Source organism: Heliconius melpomene, chromosome 4, assembly GCF_056956725.1.
Source record: "Heliconius melpomene rosina isolate 202511_hmr_F chromosome 4, ASM5695672v1, whole genome shotgun sequence".
Lineage (NCBI taxonomy): Eukaryota > Metazoa > Arthropoda > Insecta > Lepidoptera > Nymphalidae > Heliconius > Heliconius melpomene.
This window is the reverse complement of record NC_140392.1, coordinates 7,083,125-7,100,261: the sequence shown is the minus strand read 5'-3', so window position 1 is coordinate 7,100,261 and position 17,137 is coordinate 7,083,125. Positions and strand designations below refer to the sequence as shown.

General features: G+C 32.7%; 2 protein-coding genes across 3 annotated transcripts; both read right to left on the bottom strand.

Annotated features, from left to right (window-relative positions):
• Window positions 1-433: 433 nt before the first annotated feature.
• Window positions 434-1,854, bottom strand: LOC146539589 (ribose-phosphate pyrophosphokinase 2-like). The gene has a single exon (XM_085208299.1). It carries the CDS (start codon window positions 1,502-1,504, stop codon window positions 470-472), a length of 1,035 nt encoding a protein of 344 aa, XP_085064425.1. The 5' UTR covers window positions 1,505-1,854; the 3' UTR covers window positions 434-469.
• A 2,134-nt stretch (window positions 1,855-3,988) lies between these two features.
• On the bottom strand, window positions 3,989-11,234 carry LOC146539588 (lysosomal alpha-glucosidase-like). Of its 2 annotated transcripts, none has more exons than XM_085208298.1 (7): window positions 11,039-11,234; window positions 9,835-9,973; window positions 8,632-9,574; window positions 7,021-7,228; window positions 6,017-6,373; window positions 5,139-5,912; window positions 3,989-4,622 (listed from the first exon to the last, which is right to left on the bottom strand). In XM_085208298.1, the coding sequence occupies exons 2-7, from the start codon at window positions 9,908-9,910 to the stop codon at window positions 4,257-4,259; spliced, it is 2,724 nt and encodes a 907-aa protein (XP_085064424.1). In that variant the 5' UTR covers window positions 9,911-9,973; window positions 11,039-11,234; the 3' UTR covers window positions 3,989-4,256. The 2 variants fall into 2 exon arrangements, with proteins under 2 accessions (XP_085064424.1, XP_085064423.1); XM_085208297.1 differs by having other exon boundaries at window positions 11,043-11,234.
• Window positions 11,235-17,137: the final 5,903 nt, after the last annotated feature.

Here is a 17,137-nt window from a genome sequence, read left to right as displayed (position 1 = left end):
ATTAATTAATTATAATAATAATTTAGTAATTCCCTTCAAAACTATTTATCAGCTTATAATAATTTTAAATCTTTGTGTGTTTTCCATTCAACGTGACATTGGCGAAGTGATTAGTGTTGAACTGGCACGCTCGGATCGCCATAATTAAAGAACAATAACAACAACAATAATTTTAAAAAAATATGTTTAGTTTAAATATAAAAAATGTAATAAGCGTCAATAAAAAATTTTACTTGCAATAACAATAAATCTTCTAATTAAATCTTTATTCCTCGCTCCTGACTTTGTAAGTGAACTGCTTTTGAAATTACCGCTATAATTAATTGAAGCCTAATTGGGCCTCTGTGAAATATTTTCTTGTCGCCTAAGAATAAATAAAAGAAAACTCAATTTCATGGAAAAATAAATGTTTTTTGGAGAAAAAATAAAAATCTTTTATAAAGTTAACAACCTTTGTATATTTTTAGTTTTAGTATGGTACATTATTAAATAAATATGACACAGACTCAGCGTAATGAGTTCTTCTTATAGCTTCTGCTAACATAACGGATATATCCATTGTTTGCAGTTTTGGGCATAACGACATGTTTTTATCTTGCGGTATTGTATTTGTCACAACGAAGGCTTCCAAGCATGAGTTATTTATCTTCTCAATAGCATTTCCAGCGAGGACACCATGAGTTAGAATTGCGTATATCTTGTTAGCACCAGCCTCCCGCAGCTTCTCTGCTCCTTTAACGATAGTGTCACAAGTGTCAGCCAAGTCGTCTACCATGATAGCTGTTCTATTTTTGACATCACCAACTAAAACTGTAGAATCTTCATCGTTGGTCCTTTGTCTCTCTTTATGGATGATTGCAAAGTCTATGTCAAGTCTGTCAGCAATGGATGTCATTCGTTTCACGCCACCCGCGTCTGGAGACACCATGACGCTTGCTTTCCATTCCGGGATATTGTCTTTGATCCACTTGGTTATCGCTGGCTCAGCGTACAGATTGTCGACAGGAATATTGAAGAAACCCTGGATTTGTGACGAGTGCAAGTCAATCGTAATTACATGATCTGCTCCAGCAACGGATATGAGATTTGCTAGTAACTTAGCTGTGATGGGAGCACGGCTTTTTTCTTTTTTATCTTGCCTGGAATACGGGAAGCTAGGTACGACGGCAGTTACTCTCGAGGCTGAAGCGATTTTGCAGGCATTTATCATGATGAGGAGCTCCATGAGGTTGTCGTTTATTTCACCACATCCACTTTGAACAATATACACATCTTCGCCTCTGACAGATTCTCCTATTTCGACGTTTGTTTCCTTATTGCTGAATTTCTTTGTCGTAGCTCTGCTCATATTTAATCCAAGGCGTGCGACGATTTTCTTCGCAAGATCGGGATGCGAGCTGCCCGTGAAGATCTTAATGTTCGGCATTCTTGGAGGTCCTTGTGATTTTGTCTCCGTCGTCTGTTTTGAACCCTCAGATTTGCCGTGTCCTCTATCGAAAGGCATTAGCGCGACTGGTGCAAGACATCTAAATGAATATTTTAGGTGATTGCGATAGTAAATGAGCTGATATTTGCCACAAACAGATTTATCAAAGTTCAAGATGAGGTCGGGTCGTATCTCACCACTCCGCAATGGAAATACAGTTTATTATCGGCAACTGAATAACGATATACACAAATAAAATTACATCATAAACAAATATGTTTGTATGTTTTATATATAACGAGTCGATATAGGCGTATGATAGTTTATACGTTTTATCATCATAATTAGTTTATTGCTTAAGATAATTAAGAAATCAGTGTAATTATGTATCTAAGTATATCTATATATATAAAATCGAATGGTCACTCACTTATCACGAAATCTCAGAAAGTACAAGTGCTAGGAATCTCAAATTTTGCATAGGAGTTATTTATAGGACGTAGGTGCTCGCTAAGACGGGAATTTGCAATATTCGACTTCTAAGGGGTTGTTTTTGGGGTTGAAAGTTTGCTAGGAGTCTCAAATTGTACATGGACGTCACTTATAGGACGTAGGCACTCATGGAGACAGAAATTAATAATAACGTCGATCACGCAGGCGAAGCCGTGGGCGGGCCGCTAGTGTTTAATAAAATTTATAAATAATCAAATATTTCCGATTATTTTGAAAAACGCAATTTTACACTAAAAGCCATATTATAATGTTTTAATATGCGAAAAAAACTTGTCTTAGAATCAAATTTAATCCTAAAGGTTCAACAGCACGTATAACAAAAATATTCGCGAGGCTTTTGAACTTCTCATAAAGGCGGCAATCCACAGAACTTTTCTGTTTAGCCGTGTAAATTATTTTAAGTATGAAAAGGTATTGTATTCTAAGAAACTATTGGAAATATTAAATAAAGTAGGAAAGGTAATGAATTAAAACAAGGCTTCAAATAATTATTAAAAAACTGAAGGGAATTATCTAGCAGTCTTATTAGACTATCCGGTTATTACAATATCCGGTTTTAAAGAATTCATCGAGCAGAGTGACGTTAGCGATCCTCTTCTTTCGGTCGCCGTTGACAGCCTTAAAAAGTGCCAGCCAGTAATTAGAGTCGCCCTTATATATCCTCTATGGTCATTATTTCTAACAATATATATAATTACACAGTAGTAAAAAATATTGTAACAGAAATGGGTGGCGGAACTCTGCGCCACGCTTTGCCTCGTTACCAGAGGAAAAAGGAGGAAATGGAAAAATTAAATATTTGATTTTCTCAACTGACCCTAAACTTTTTATAATAATTATTAGCATTTTTACTGGTACACGAAACTTAATGGAAATAAATATTTCTCGTAAACGGATTTGATTTGAAACCCTAAGTTTAATTTAGGATGAAATTTTGTTAGACTCGTCGTAAGATAATTGAATTTTTATTCCTATGGATGGATCCAATGTGCGGTTGAGATGTTTTTACAATAAAATTTCGTTTGAAATTTGATTTTCTTTCATGCATTTAGTTATTCATCGCTTTTATAATATAGGTACCTACCTATGTTTGCATTTAAAGTATGTACTTAGTAAGATGTAAAAAATTTTTTTTGCATAATGTCCGTCGTGCCGTCAAAGTGCCGTCGCGTTGGACAATGAGAAGTTTGGACTAACTCAAATGTTAAAAAATTTAATGGTTATTGGCATGTTAAGGTTTAATAATCGGTTTTTAATTTTTGTGACTGACTCACTCACTCATCAAAAATCTAACCCGCCTATCCCCGTAACCGTAACCCGTAATCTTTCCTGGTATACAGGAAAACAAACTTCAGTATGAAAGTCAGATCAAAGAACTTAGGAAAATAAAGCGATTTTAAAAAGAACAAAAAGTATATCCCTTAAAATACAAACATACAATGGGAGCTAAAATGTTAAATAATGCGTCGTTCTCGACTTCTCCGACGAAAGAATGGGAGATCTATTTCGGTGCCGAATTCTGTGTTCACTCAGGATAAAATTCCTTTTTTATGTAGGTATAAAAGTAGCAAAAGGAAATTAAAAATGTCATTTATGACATACCTATCCTTAAAAGATTTTAAGGAATATTTTAAAGTAATTAAATTGGCTAGTCGTGGCTCAGTGGCAAATATTGTGCCTTTAAACATGACTGGTTGTGAGTTCGATCCTCACCTGATTTATTTTAATTTAAATATTTATATTTAAATTTATATTTTCATTTCTTTGCTCAAGTGTCGAGGCAAAGTGCGGCATTGAATTGTACCATTCAACAGGCATTGCCTCCAGAATTCATCAAAACGTAGTGTTTTATAACACTATGTTCTTTCTGCCTACCCTGCTGTTTGCGTGAAGCAGATTTAATTAAAGCGAATGAACCAGGGCGAAGCCTTTTTAGTAGGTATATAAAAATGTCTCATATATTTTAATTACTATCAAGACGCCTAATTATAATTATAATTACAAGAACTAAGTAACTAAGATATCGGGTCAGTAGATTAATAGTGAATGTCGAAATATTAATTAAATACATTGCCTCTGACATTGATCTTGAAATAATTAGAAACTTCACATAATTTTCTTTCGTCCTAATTAACTTTAATTTTCTTTTGGTTTTACATTTTATATAGCACGAATGTCCAGAAAGTATTTTTTTTCTTAACTGTTATATATAGGTAGGTAGGTATAGGTTTATAATAATAATTTACTCTAAATAATATTTTTATATAATCATATTTGAATAATTTATTAAAAATATAAATACCTATATAATATTTTTTCACAGTAAATTTATAATAATTTCCTTATCATGTTCTAACAAACAAATATCGGTGATTTTTGTGAAACGTCTATGATAATCATAATTATTGTGCTCATCTGCAAGACCGTATACACTAAAATCCTCTATATCATACATCCACGAACCGCCGAAGAAGTCGCAAATGGGATCGAAGTCGCTACCTTCGGCAGTGATGACCAGAGTAGTCTCGTTCGCAACAAAGTGTAAAGTCATATCTGATGTAAAATACTGCTTGCCCTTCGCCTCGCATGTTTCAGTTTCATTTATTTTAGTACACTCCAAAGCAATTATCATGGAAAAGGGACGATTAAAGCGCGTGCTTTCCGCTGTCTGAGTAACAACATCCTGTAAATATATATTTTATATTTTTAATAATGAAAAAAAATCTCTAAGAGGGATTTGAACCCATAATTACAAAGTTCAGTTCAATTCGATATCCCAACTGTGGTCCTTTATAGATACAGATAAAATATATAATTTTAAGAAAACAAAAATTGTTGACGACTCTGGGCCTTTGATTGTGAAATTCTATCAAATGAACTTCGGGGTCTTACATTATGTTTATTATAAATAATTATTTCGTACTGTATAGTATTATACATGTAAATTTAGTTGAATCCTGAATGGATTCAATTATTTTCATATTAGTCTAACGCCCGATGTTAATAATCAATCCTAATCCATAAATTGCAACCATAGATTGAAATAGACAGAGATGGAGGACGGTATGCAGGTTAGTGATTGGATAGACATGTCGAACAATACAAGATTGACGTTAACTGGAGATAGGAGATACATAATTAACATTGGGCGTAAATATATAATATTGAATAAATATGTCAATAAATCGTAATAAATTACCCTTTGAAATAATAAAATGGACCCTCCTCTGATGAAGGTTAAGAAATCTGCTTCGGTTGTTGTCATAGTAACAGGGTCGCCTTCCTCTCCTTTCAATTTGAGTCCACTCCAAAACTCGTACCACGCCCCAGGAGGTAGCCAGATGTGAACATGACTTTGCCTCGGTAGTAAATTTGGAGCAATCATGAGGTGATCTCCAACACTGAACTGAGTGCTAATGTCATGCAACGCCTCTGACGTAGGAAACTGATAGAACATTGGCCTAAGCAACGGGCCTTCTTGAAGTATTGTATAAAAGTAAGGTAAAAATCCCAATCGCTTATTCAGTGCGTCCATCATGAGAGTTTTGTGAGTTCCATTGTAAGCAAATGGATATCGAGGAATAGTTTTTGAATGTATTTTTATCATGGGAAGGTATGTCGCAGCCATATACCATTTCACGCACAGATCAATTTGGCTGGTGACGTTATAGTTTTCATTATCACCGCAAACGGGTGAAGACCATAACCAGGAACCAGATATACCACCCAACGCTGACATAACAAGTTCTTTACGCAGATTAGTCCAAGATACATTTACATTTTGTCGATTTACTGCAAAACGACCGTTCATCCATAAACTGCTGGACCATATTTTATTAGTGTTATTAAAGAATTTGGAGAATGTTCTAGCAAAGTTTTCGCCGTACTTGTTGTGATCAAATAAATATGGATGGCTACTGTTTATTAGATTTAGATTCCACTGGGGTGCATTTTCGAAAGCCTGTTCAAAATTCTGAAATAAACAAACATTATATTTTATAACGTACAGAAAAATAAATTAATATGTAATTTAGTTAATTTTTACTATGTTATGAAAAGCCTCAACAGAAAACTAACCTCATTGAAGTAAGGCAAATATTGTGATGTTTCATTCAGCATTTTCTTAGATATATCCAAGGGCCAATTATTTTCTAGAAATATTCCATCCACCTCAGTATTGTAAGCCCATAAGTTTTCCATAAGTGAGTCTGATCCTTCCTCATCATATGTTGGATAAATAGTTTCATAATCATCTACTTTGCCTTTGTATAATTTATAAGTTGTCGGTGAACGATACATTTCATTTTCAAAAGTCGGCCATATTTTACAACTTTCAACAGTTTCATTAGTCGTTTCTTCGTTTCTAGCTATATTGACTTCCTCTTTTTCTTCAGATTCATCCTCCTCCCCCATTTCTTCTGAGTGGTAGCGAATCTGTATGTTAAGCGGAAAATTATGAGAAAAAAAAAATCTATATTTTTCCTTTTTTCATTAGCCTGTACCAGCGTAATACTCGTTCTAGCAGGTACGAATATGTTTTCTTATATATCTAATAAAATATTTATAAATTTGAGGGCTTACATTGGACACGTTTTAAATTACGAAACTATATTAGAACTTTTTGGACAGGTATAATTAAAACTATAAAAACTTAAATAATTATTAAACATATAAACTAATATATGCACGCAATGATCTATACTAACAAAATTGAATAATCCTTAATATATAGCCCTAGTAAAGGACTTCGCAGAAATGATATTAAAGTAATAAATATATTTTGACCATAAAACGTCGACATGGGTACATGAGAATTTCCAAGGAGATTTATCCTCATCAAATAGGGAATAAGACATAAATAATAGCAATCAGATAATAATTTACTATAATAAATAGATTGTACAGATTTTTATGAGAAAATGTATTTTTTCTTTTTTTACATATTGTTGTGTCTTTTCTTTCAGCTTCACGCTCTATAGGCAGAGGGAGCCTAGTGTTAAGACATTCCGTTTACAACTTTTTAACACAAGGTTCCCTCTTTTTGTCCAATCGAGAATGTCAATCCGTCAAAAAGTACTTACAAAAGGAGAAACATGTGGTACGAATTTCCTATCAGCACGTCTAACTAAAGTACCGCCATTATTCACTATGTCTATGTTACTGACGTTACTGCCTGGACACTGGTCACTGTTGAACACTATAGGGCCGTTCCCGCAGTGACTGTCGTAGGGCATCCTCTCTCGTGTGGCATCGGAAATGAATGTAGATAAGTTGGTTTCTGGGACATCACTGAAATAATAGTATATTTTATGCTTTTGTATATAGTATAGTATATCATTATATTGTTTTTCTAAATTAGTAATATTGAAATTTTTACATGATGTATTTATTGTCTTGCCTCATATTTCAGTTACTTAATATATAAAGAATCAAATAAAAAGCCATCGTATTTCAGTGGTTCATAGCATCTGTCTATCCCGCAGCGGTTGTGTGTTTGATCCCGATTTAAAAAGATAATTATATTGAAAAGTATAGAGTTCTATCACTGAACACGAAGGTTTTATAAAATAAGCGGAAGAGAGAGAGAGCTCACAGAGAGTTTTGATGTTATAAGAAGTTTTATATTTTTAAATTGCTTTTGTTAAAATGTAGCCATTAAAAATATTTGTATATGTAAGTTGTTATAACTTAAACATGAATCATAAAATCTACTAACTATTATTCTGAATAATATTTGTCATATTCCATGAAAACATAATTAAAATTATAACAATATCAATTGAAAACATGACACGAATAATGAAGTCAAACAAAATAATAATAACTTAACAATCAACGTTGTTTTAGATTGATTGAGGTGTTAATTTCAAAGTTTTAAGTGACAAAGGTTCTAGGTTCAAATATATGCATAAGATGTCTAATGATGCCATTGTCTTATAAATATTAGAAGTGGGGTTAATTTTAGGGGGGGAATATTATACTATTTCTTCTTCTTCTTCTTGGCATTAATCCCGGCTATTGCCAGGGTCTGCCTTCCTACTCAACCTATTCCACTACTAATATTAAACTACTATTAAAAACTGAATGGAATATTATACTATTTATATGTTTTAATTTTATTTGTTAATGTTTTTTTTTTAATATTAAAATTGTCTTCTTTGGCAAGATAACATGAAACAGCCTATAATCAGAACAACCTATAGTAACTTGAGTATCGAACATAAACAGTATTTACGCGATGTCCTTATTAAATGTTATTCGGCGAAATTGTAATAGAAATTATAATCGTATTATCTAAAAATAGGACAACAAATAATCCAGGGACATAATATATACTAAAGGTAGGTAGTGATAACCTAGTATTAAGGTTACCCTAGTTTCAAGGTTCCCGGATTTTTACTCGAATCGACATCCCCCCTTTTGAGTGGTGGGTTTAAGCATCGTACCTTGTCTATCAGAGGTGGGACATGAAAATAATTAACCCTTGAGAGAAGACCGAAACCACATCCCTCGCATTTGCAGTCAGGCGTTGACCAAAAAATACAGTACTACTGATGCTGTTGATGTTAGAAGAGGAGAATATGGAGCAAAGCAACACAGTATGTCTTTCAATTTTCCGGAAAGTGTAGAACAACCTATATGAATTTTGTGATACTTTTTGCCTAATTGTTACTGAAAATTAAATAACTTACTTGCAAACATGAATACCTAACATCCAATATTCCAACTTTTTATACGTCCCAATAACTGACATTACATCTTTCATTATATCCTTCGGTTGAGGTCCAGTAAATAAATGCAACTTTAGTCCAGACTGCGTTATACTCCGAATAATGATTTGATTATCAGTATGTATAGACACTTCTGTAGGATCGCTCATATCCAAAAGAAGGCCGTGAAATTTATTTTTCACTTTCGCAAATATCAATGGAACAGAATTGTCGTTGCCATTTTGATAAATAATTTTACTCGTGTTTCTCTTTAATGGAATCTCTCCCAATCCGTACATAGATTCGTTTGAAAGTTTGAAAGCTATCTCCCAAATGTTATCTGATGCTATAAGTGGTCCCTTATTCATATCGAATATAGTTCTTTGTGTAGTGTTATCTGTAGTATTTACTACTATATTCATTTCAGGTGAAGATATTTCGTAAACATAATCTTTCTCATATATTCTTTTACCAACTTTAGAAACATCTCTAGAATTGTAGAAGGACATTATCATGTGAGTTGCGGATTCCTCGTCTATAGATAGCCTTAGCTTTGGTATACTATTTTGATTTGAATAAGGCACTGTAGCAATGCGAGGCTGTAGAACGGTATATTCAGTCCAAGGTTGATTCATTATGTAAGAAAATCTGGATGGCAAGCGATGGTAGCACAAGTGTGTGTTTCGGTCGTAGCAACATTGTGGGTGACAGTCATCTTTCGATACAGAACCATTTCCACATGGTATTCTTGTGTCTCGTGGTATAATACAAGATCCCATGGAATAGCCATCAGACGGTGGCAAGGTAAGACTTGTGAAGAAATAGAAACGATAAATGAGTAATGGTGATGCAACTGCGACTAGGAGAAATGCCACGATGAGTTTCAATGGCCTGTTCAAGAGTATTTTATCATACCATTTCACACCTGGAACATAATAAGAGTTTAAGCTTCAGAATATTTTCATTTCTTCGTTCTGGCAACAAAACTAAGAGCGGCATTAAGTTCTGCTACTCAATACAACACCTCGAAAATTCGGCGAAAAGTGAGGAACAGAATCTTAACACGAGATTTCCTCTGCCTATCCTCTTAGAGTACATACAGCATAAAGCTGAAAAAAAATTTAGTAGGTATAATTTTACTGCAAAGAAGATATTATGATTAAAATAAATATATTGTGGACTTACGATTTAACTGTTGGTACTGGTATTTGATTTCAACATCTTCAAACTCATTATACTTTTCGTTAATGTGTGGAATCATTTTGTTAACCTTTAACCTTTGTAATTATTTCGCATAGACTTTTCTGAATCATTACTTTAGAACCTGGAATATAACATATTCATATTGTTTCTAATAACCTAAATTAAATTAAATTAAATCAGCTTCACGCTGTATCCCGCACACAGCAGGATAGACAGAGGGAACCTGTTGTTAAAACACTCTGTTCCCCACTTTCTGCCGAACTCTGGAGGCATTGCGTTTTGAGTGGCAGAACTCAACGCCGCGCTTTGCCTCGACACTAGTGCGAAGAAATGGAAATATAAACGTAAATAAATATTTCACTTCCTCGAGTGGGGATCGAAACCACAACCGTCGCGTTACAGTCACACCCTTGTGCCGCTGCGCCACGACTGCCTCTAATATAACTAACTAACTAGAAAATAGTTACATACAAATTTTAAGACAATATTGTATTTATTTAAAAGTTAAATAAGTTTCTATACTTAATGTCTAGCTAGAATCGTTATATGAATAATCGCCACATATCACTCTATTTTCTTTTATAATGTGTCTCATGAAGAGTAATTCATTTCATAAATAAATCTATAAATAAAAAAGTATATAAATAAAGTTAATAAAATTTAACAACGATATATAATATTTTTTTTATTTTAAACATAAATCTAGTTATACATAAGTTTTGTTTGGCGGTTCTCAGAAGTGAGACATTTCCCGAAGTAATGGTAGAGCAGTAAAATTGAGTGCGGTACTTAAGTAGCTGACTTTCATTCAATTAATTAAACTTACGATCCGTAACTTTCTGTTAAGGAGGTATGCGGTAAAGTCCCGGCCAGAAGTTTCGAGAAATCGATTTAAACAAAGGAAATTTATAGAGCATTAAATCGAAATTATAATCGACGACGACGATTCTGGGTTCGATTCCCACTCGAGGGACGGAATTATTAATATTTTTATTACTTTGCTCTGGTAACAAAGGCGGAAAGTGAGAAATGGAATATTTTAACACTAGGTAACACTATTTCATCTCCGCATAACCTATTTGCAGGATATATCGTTAACCTGAACATTAAATTGCGTTCTATAAGCTTATTATCTTTATAGAATATCATAAACGTATATTATAATATATACCTTATATATAGGTACCTACCTTCTTATAAGAATACCTAAATATATGCACTGTAGAACTGACACTTCGTACACTTCCGTTTATTCTGTTTCACTATCACTACACTAAATTAAACACTCTCAAAACATTTAAACAACACTATTTTCATGCAAGTTTTATTATGTCTACCTTTATCACTAATAATTATACTCGTATCGACGTTCTTTGAATGTCTATAATCAACAAGTTGATTTTGATTTAATTGAAAGATAAGATATGATAAAATTTCAATACAATATAAAAGGAAACCGATAGTTTCTGTTCATTTTTATACTAGTTGTTTCCTTCAGCTTTGCTTATAAAACTTTACGGCTTTCACGACGTGCAGATATTTCCAGTGTATGTGCATATTATGTGGCTATATCATAACTCTTAACTCTTTGCTCGTTGCTCTTACAGTGCCCATAAGCCATCGTAGCTTATGGGCACTGTAAGAGCAACAGGTTGTAGGTTCGATCCCTCTCGCGGTACTGAAGTACCTAATTGATATTTCTTAAGTTTTCTTCTATAGAAATCATTTATTATTTCTAATAGTTTAGTTTCAAAATAGTTACATTTATATCCAGGTTTACTTAGATATAAAAAAATACTCAAATTCGTTCGTTTAATATAATATTAACTTGTACAAAATGCAAACAATAGACTGATAGTGAAAATTGCAAATTTTCCTTTATCCTATATTATTTTGAATATATATTGTAAATATACAGCCACCCATTTAATATTTATTTATTATAGTATAAATATAGAAAAAAATAAAAGATATCTAACTTCGTCCTCATATTTTGTAGCGATCATATTTTGCTTATAAACGAATTTTCACTAAAAGCAGCGGAACCTTCTCTGAGTAAATATTTTTATAGGACTTAGGCGACCCATTTTTTTGTCTGTACAGTATTAGGAAAGTGTTTGCCAATCTTTTATTGTAATATGAGGTGTAAATAAATTATAAGCAAAAAATCATTTCTAGAAAAAGCTTTTATTTAAACGCTTTAAAAAGAGAAAATAAAATTTTTCTTTTAAATTTTAACTATCACCTCATAACCTCATTGTACACAATTTATATGATCATAAAAGCTTGTCGCGCGATTTACTTGTGTAACTAAACTAGTGCTAATTTAATTATGTAAAATCTGCTAAGTTTTAATTTTTAAAGTTTCAATTTAATTAAATATTGATTAACGCGACAAGCTTTTATGATCATATAAATTGTGTACAATGAGGTTATGAGTTGATAGTTAAAATTTAAAAGAGAAATTTTATTTTCTCTTTTAAATTTTTCCTTCCTTTGAGTCCTTTCATTTGATACCCATATTGTAGAAGTACATTAAAAATAACAATTCCGCCATCTTGCATGGTCCGCCATATTACATTTAGAATGACGTCACATATTTTATCGTGCATTGTCATCCAAAGTAAACGTGTATACAAAATTTCAGCTCAATCAGTTGACGATATCTACTTCAAAATTGAGCTCTAAGATTTCACCCGAACCCACATACATACATTGCAAGTTAAATAAAAGCTTTTAAAATAGCTACAAATGGTACCAAAAAAAAAAATCTCCGCTATACTATGGCTGTATTCATAAAAATTAAATTAGCTTCACGCACACAATGGGGTAGGAAGAGGGAACCTCGTGTTAAGATACTCCGTTCCCCACTTTCTACTGATTTCTGGAGGCATTTCGTGTTATGTGGTAGAACTTTTTTTCAAAATGTTAAGAAATACGGGCATTGTCGTTTCTTTCTTATGATAATGACGTACATACTTATATATTTAATCTTATCTACATCACATATCTATGATTTCTTGATTTCTTTCATTGAGTATGTCATGTTATTTGTATAGTTACTTTATAAAAAAAATTAAATGCAAATGCCTCCAGAATTCGGCAGAAAGTGGGGTGCGGAGTGTCTTAACACTAGGTTCCCTGTGCCTACCCTGCTGTGTGCGGGTTACAGCGTGAAGCTGATAGTTACTTTTTATTTATACAGTATGAGAATTTCAGTTAATACGTATTATATTATCATATATATATTTTTTTTTATAGTCCACCGTGGTGCAATAGGACAGGACAATCTAACTGTACATGTGATGGTTGTCGGTTCAATCTCCCCTCGAAGGAATAGATTATTTACCCTCGTTTTTCCAAGGCAATGCGTGAGTTTCAAATGTAGATGAAAAGCGGAAAATTTAGTAACATAACATTACGTTTTCTCTGCCTATATACGGCAGCAAAAAAAAAAAACGATTTTTGCTATACATATTTTTTTCATATTTTAGTATTTCTCGTAAATACTTTTTTTTAAATGTACCTAGTGAGTTTTGAACCTAATACTATCGCGTGCAATCAGGCAGTTTATATTACCTAAGTGATTCTTAATGCAATGCTACTAATAATGTAGACGTGTACAATTTACAATGCTGTTCCGAGTACTTCTCCTGGATCTTGCGCTTCTTTTGTAGTTTGTATATAAATTACAATCTATACAATTCTCACTTCCTAAGAAAATTAGGTATAAAAGATAAACTAGTTTTAAAAAGTTTAAAATTACTTAATTATATTACGTGTTTTTATCATAAAGAAAGGAAAAGAGACTACGCTGGCTTGTGAACAGAGCAGACGTGCACTCAAAATTAATAAAATTTAATTTATTTGCTAATAATCAAAAGTGACTACTGTTGAAAGGACTTAAAGCTTATTTTGCAGTGAGTAACCACCGCGTGTTTGTGACTCTTTGTTACTGTGACTAGTGACGCAGCAAAATCCAACAGTGCGTGCGGCGCCCCGCTCCCCCTCGGGTAAACAAGATAGTTGCATTTTTCGTCCCAATTAATTGCAAACACGATTATTTCTTTTCTAAGTTTGTGCAAATATCAACTTTAAGAATGAGCGTTTTACGTTCACCGCCGCTAACAGCTACGGGAGGTGGCTCGCAGCCGGATCTTGCTAGTCTGAATGTTGATACTTCGAGTATTCACAATATAACAAAACGCAAACGGAAACAACCAGAATGTGATTGCAAATATGAGATTCACGAATTACGCAAAGAACTATCTGGTATTTCTTCTCTTTTAGAAAAGCTCTTAGAAAATAACGAACAAAACGCGTCGGATATTAAAATTCAAATTGAAGATATTAAATCTACAACTACTACTATATCCTTAGAGCAAATTAGTATTCAAAAAAATATTACCGAACTTGCCTGTACTGTTACCGACAACGAAAAGAAAATAAAAAATTTGGAAGAGGACGTTTCTAATTTAAAAAATACTTCCTCAAAAAATGTTATACCTTCATCGAACTCCTATATTTGTACAAATGAAGAAGTTATACGCGAGATTCAAGAACGTAATATAAGAGCGAAAAATATTGTTATTATGGGAATTCCGGAACCGACAGCGGTTAGCGCACTACAGCGTAAACAAATGGATGAAACAGAGGTCAACAAGATAATATCAGAAATAATAGATGATTACCCACAACCTAAAATATTTCGTCTTGGTAGATACACACCTAACAAAAATCGCAAAATAAAAATATGCTTTAATAGTCAAGATACCGCTTTTTCAATACTGAAGAATAAAAATAAATTGAATAATGAAAAGATTAAGATATTTGCAGACCAAACACGCACTCAACAGAAATACTTTAATGAACTCCGAGAAGAACTAAAACGTCGTAACCAGGAAGGTGAAAGTAATCTCATTATTAAATACCATAAAGGAATACCAAAAATAGTTTCTTCGGATTCAAAAAACTAGTACCCTCAGCTGACAGTTCACATTTACGTGATATTTGTACTACATACCAAAACGCATCTAATTATAATAGTATAAACATCAGTAAATCCAGATTAAACATACTTTATTTCAATATAAGAAGCCTCTGTAAGAAAGGAAAGTTGGACGAACTAAAATGTATACTGTCAGCTGCACCATTCAAGATACAAATAATATTACTCACTGAAACTTGGATTAAATCTGAGGAGCAAGCCTTATTTCTGAAACTTCCAGACTATACACACTATTATAACTACCGGTCTAATAAAATTGGCGGTGGCGTTTCAGCTTATATTCACAATCACCTAGACCACAAACTGACTGAATCTACATATCTTAATGGTAACAACTATTTATGGATACTATTAGAAAAGTATTCGCTTGAATTAGGGGTTGTCTATAATCCTGGCGATACGAATTTTAATACATTTTTAGAAGATTACAATCTTCAACTTCAGCATAAGAAACGAGCTTTAATCTTCGGGGATTTCAACATAGACTTGCTTAAACCAAATAATAAGACAAAATTGTACCAACGAACATTAACCGAAGCGGGATATTTGATATTAAACAGTATAGATGATCAGTACTGTACTAGAGAGACATCCCTAAAAAAGTCTATTATAGACCATGTATCTACTAATCTTAAATGTAATAGCTTTCACATGGCAATTATAGACTCCAGTATATCAGATCACAAACATTTTTTTCTGGAAATTAAGAAATACAAACGACTACCTAAAAAACAAATCAATTATGAATCAATAGATTACCCTAAGCTAAAACTAATGTTTAAAAACATACAAAGCTTAATGGCTAACGATTTTATTACCTTATTTAACTTCGTAGCTACATGTGTCACCAATAGTAAAATTAAAAAAACAAAAATTTTAAACTTACCTAGAGATGATTGGATAAATAAAAACATTATTCAAGACATACAGAGGCGTATTGAGTTATGGATAAAACTTAAAAAGAGCCCTAATAATGAGGAACTGAGAGCTGAGTTTGAACTAATAAGAAATAAAACTACGCAGAAAATTAAAAACACTAAAGAAACTTACTACAACAAAGAATTTGAAAAATGTTTAAGAAAACCAAAGAAAATGTGGAATTTACTTGGGGATCTTATCAATAACAAACCTAAAGAAGTAAACCACAGACCTCCGACAATAACTGTTAATGATTTACAAATTACTGAACCAACTAAAGTCTGTAACGCTTTTAATCAGTATTTTTCTACCATAGGCTATAAACTGGCAAACGATATTCCTCATAAATTTCAAAATAACACTATATTTACTCAACCTCGTACAAATAATACTACCTTTAAATTAACACATTTAAATCCTTGCACTGAAACTGAAATTATTAAAATAATAAATGAACTTGATATGAATTCTAGTACTGGCATAGATGATATCAGTACCAAAATAATTAAAACAATCAAAAATTACATCGTTGAACGATTAAATTCTAGTTTTAACAAAATTCTCCTAGAAGGTAGCTTTCCTGATGTTTTAAAAGTAGCTAAAGTATGTCCTATTTACAAAGCCGGTAAGAAAACAGATCCTAGCAACTATCGACCAATCTCTGTTTTACCAGTAATGTCAAAAATTCTTGAGAAAATTTTGTACACCAGATTGTTAAATTACCTTAATAAAATAAATTTTCTTTTTCATAAGCAATATGGTTTCAGACAAAAATCAAATACACTCTCTGCTGCTCTAGATCTCACAACAAAAATTAGGACAAACATCGACAATAAGAAACATGTTTTAGGGGTTTTTATTGATTTAAAAAAGGCATTTGACACAGTGAGCCATCCGATTCTCCTACATAAACTTGCATGTATAGGTATTTCCGACAACGCCTTTAACATCTACAAATCGTACCTTGAAAATCGGTCTCAAATTGTCAAAATAGGAATTTACCAGAGTGAGCCAGCCACTTTAACCTATGGCGTTCCTCAGGGGTCCATTTTAGGGCCCTTACTCTTTTTAATTTATATCAATAACATTTGTGAATTGAACCTACACGGAGAACTTACCCTCTACGCCGACGACACTTGCTTAATTTATCACGGACATTCAGTACACGATATCTTATCTCGGGCACAACAAGATCTAGACATTTTATATACATGGTTTCAAAGCAACCTACTAACCATTAACACTGACAAGACCTGTTATATGTTTTTCAAATAAAAAAATAAAAAAAATCCACATCATATACCTCTAACTATTAATAACATTCCATTGCTAGAAAAGAATAAAGAAAAATACCTTGGG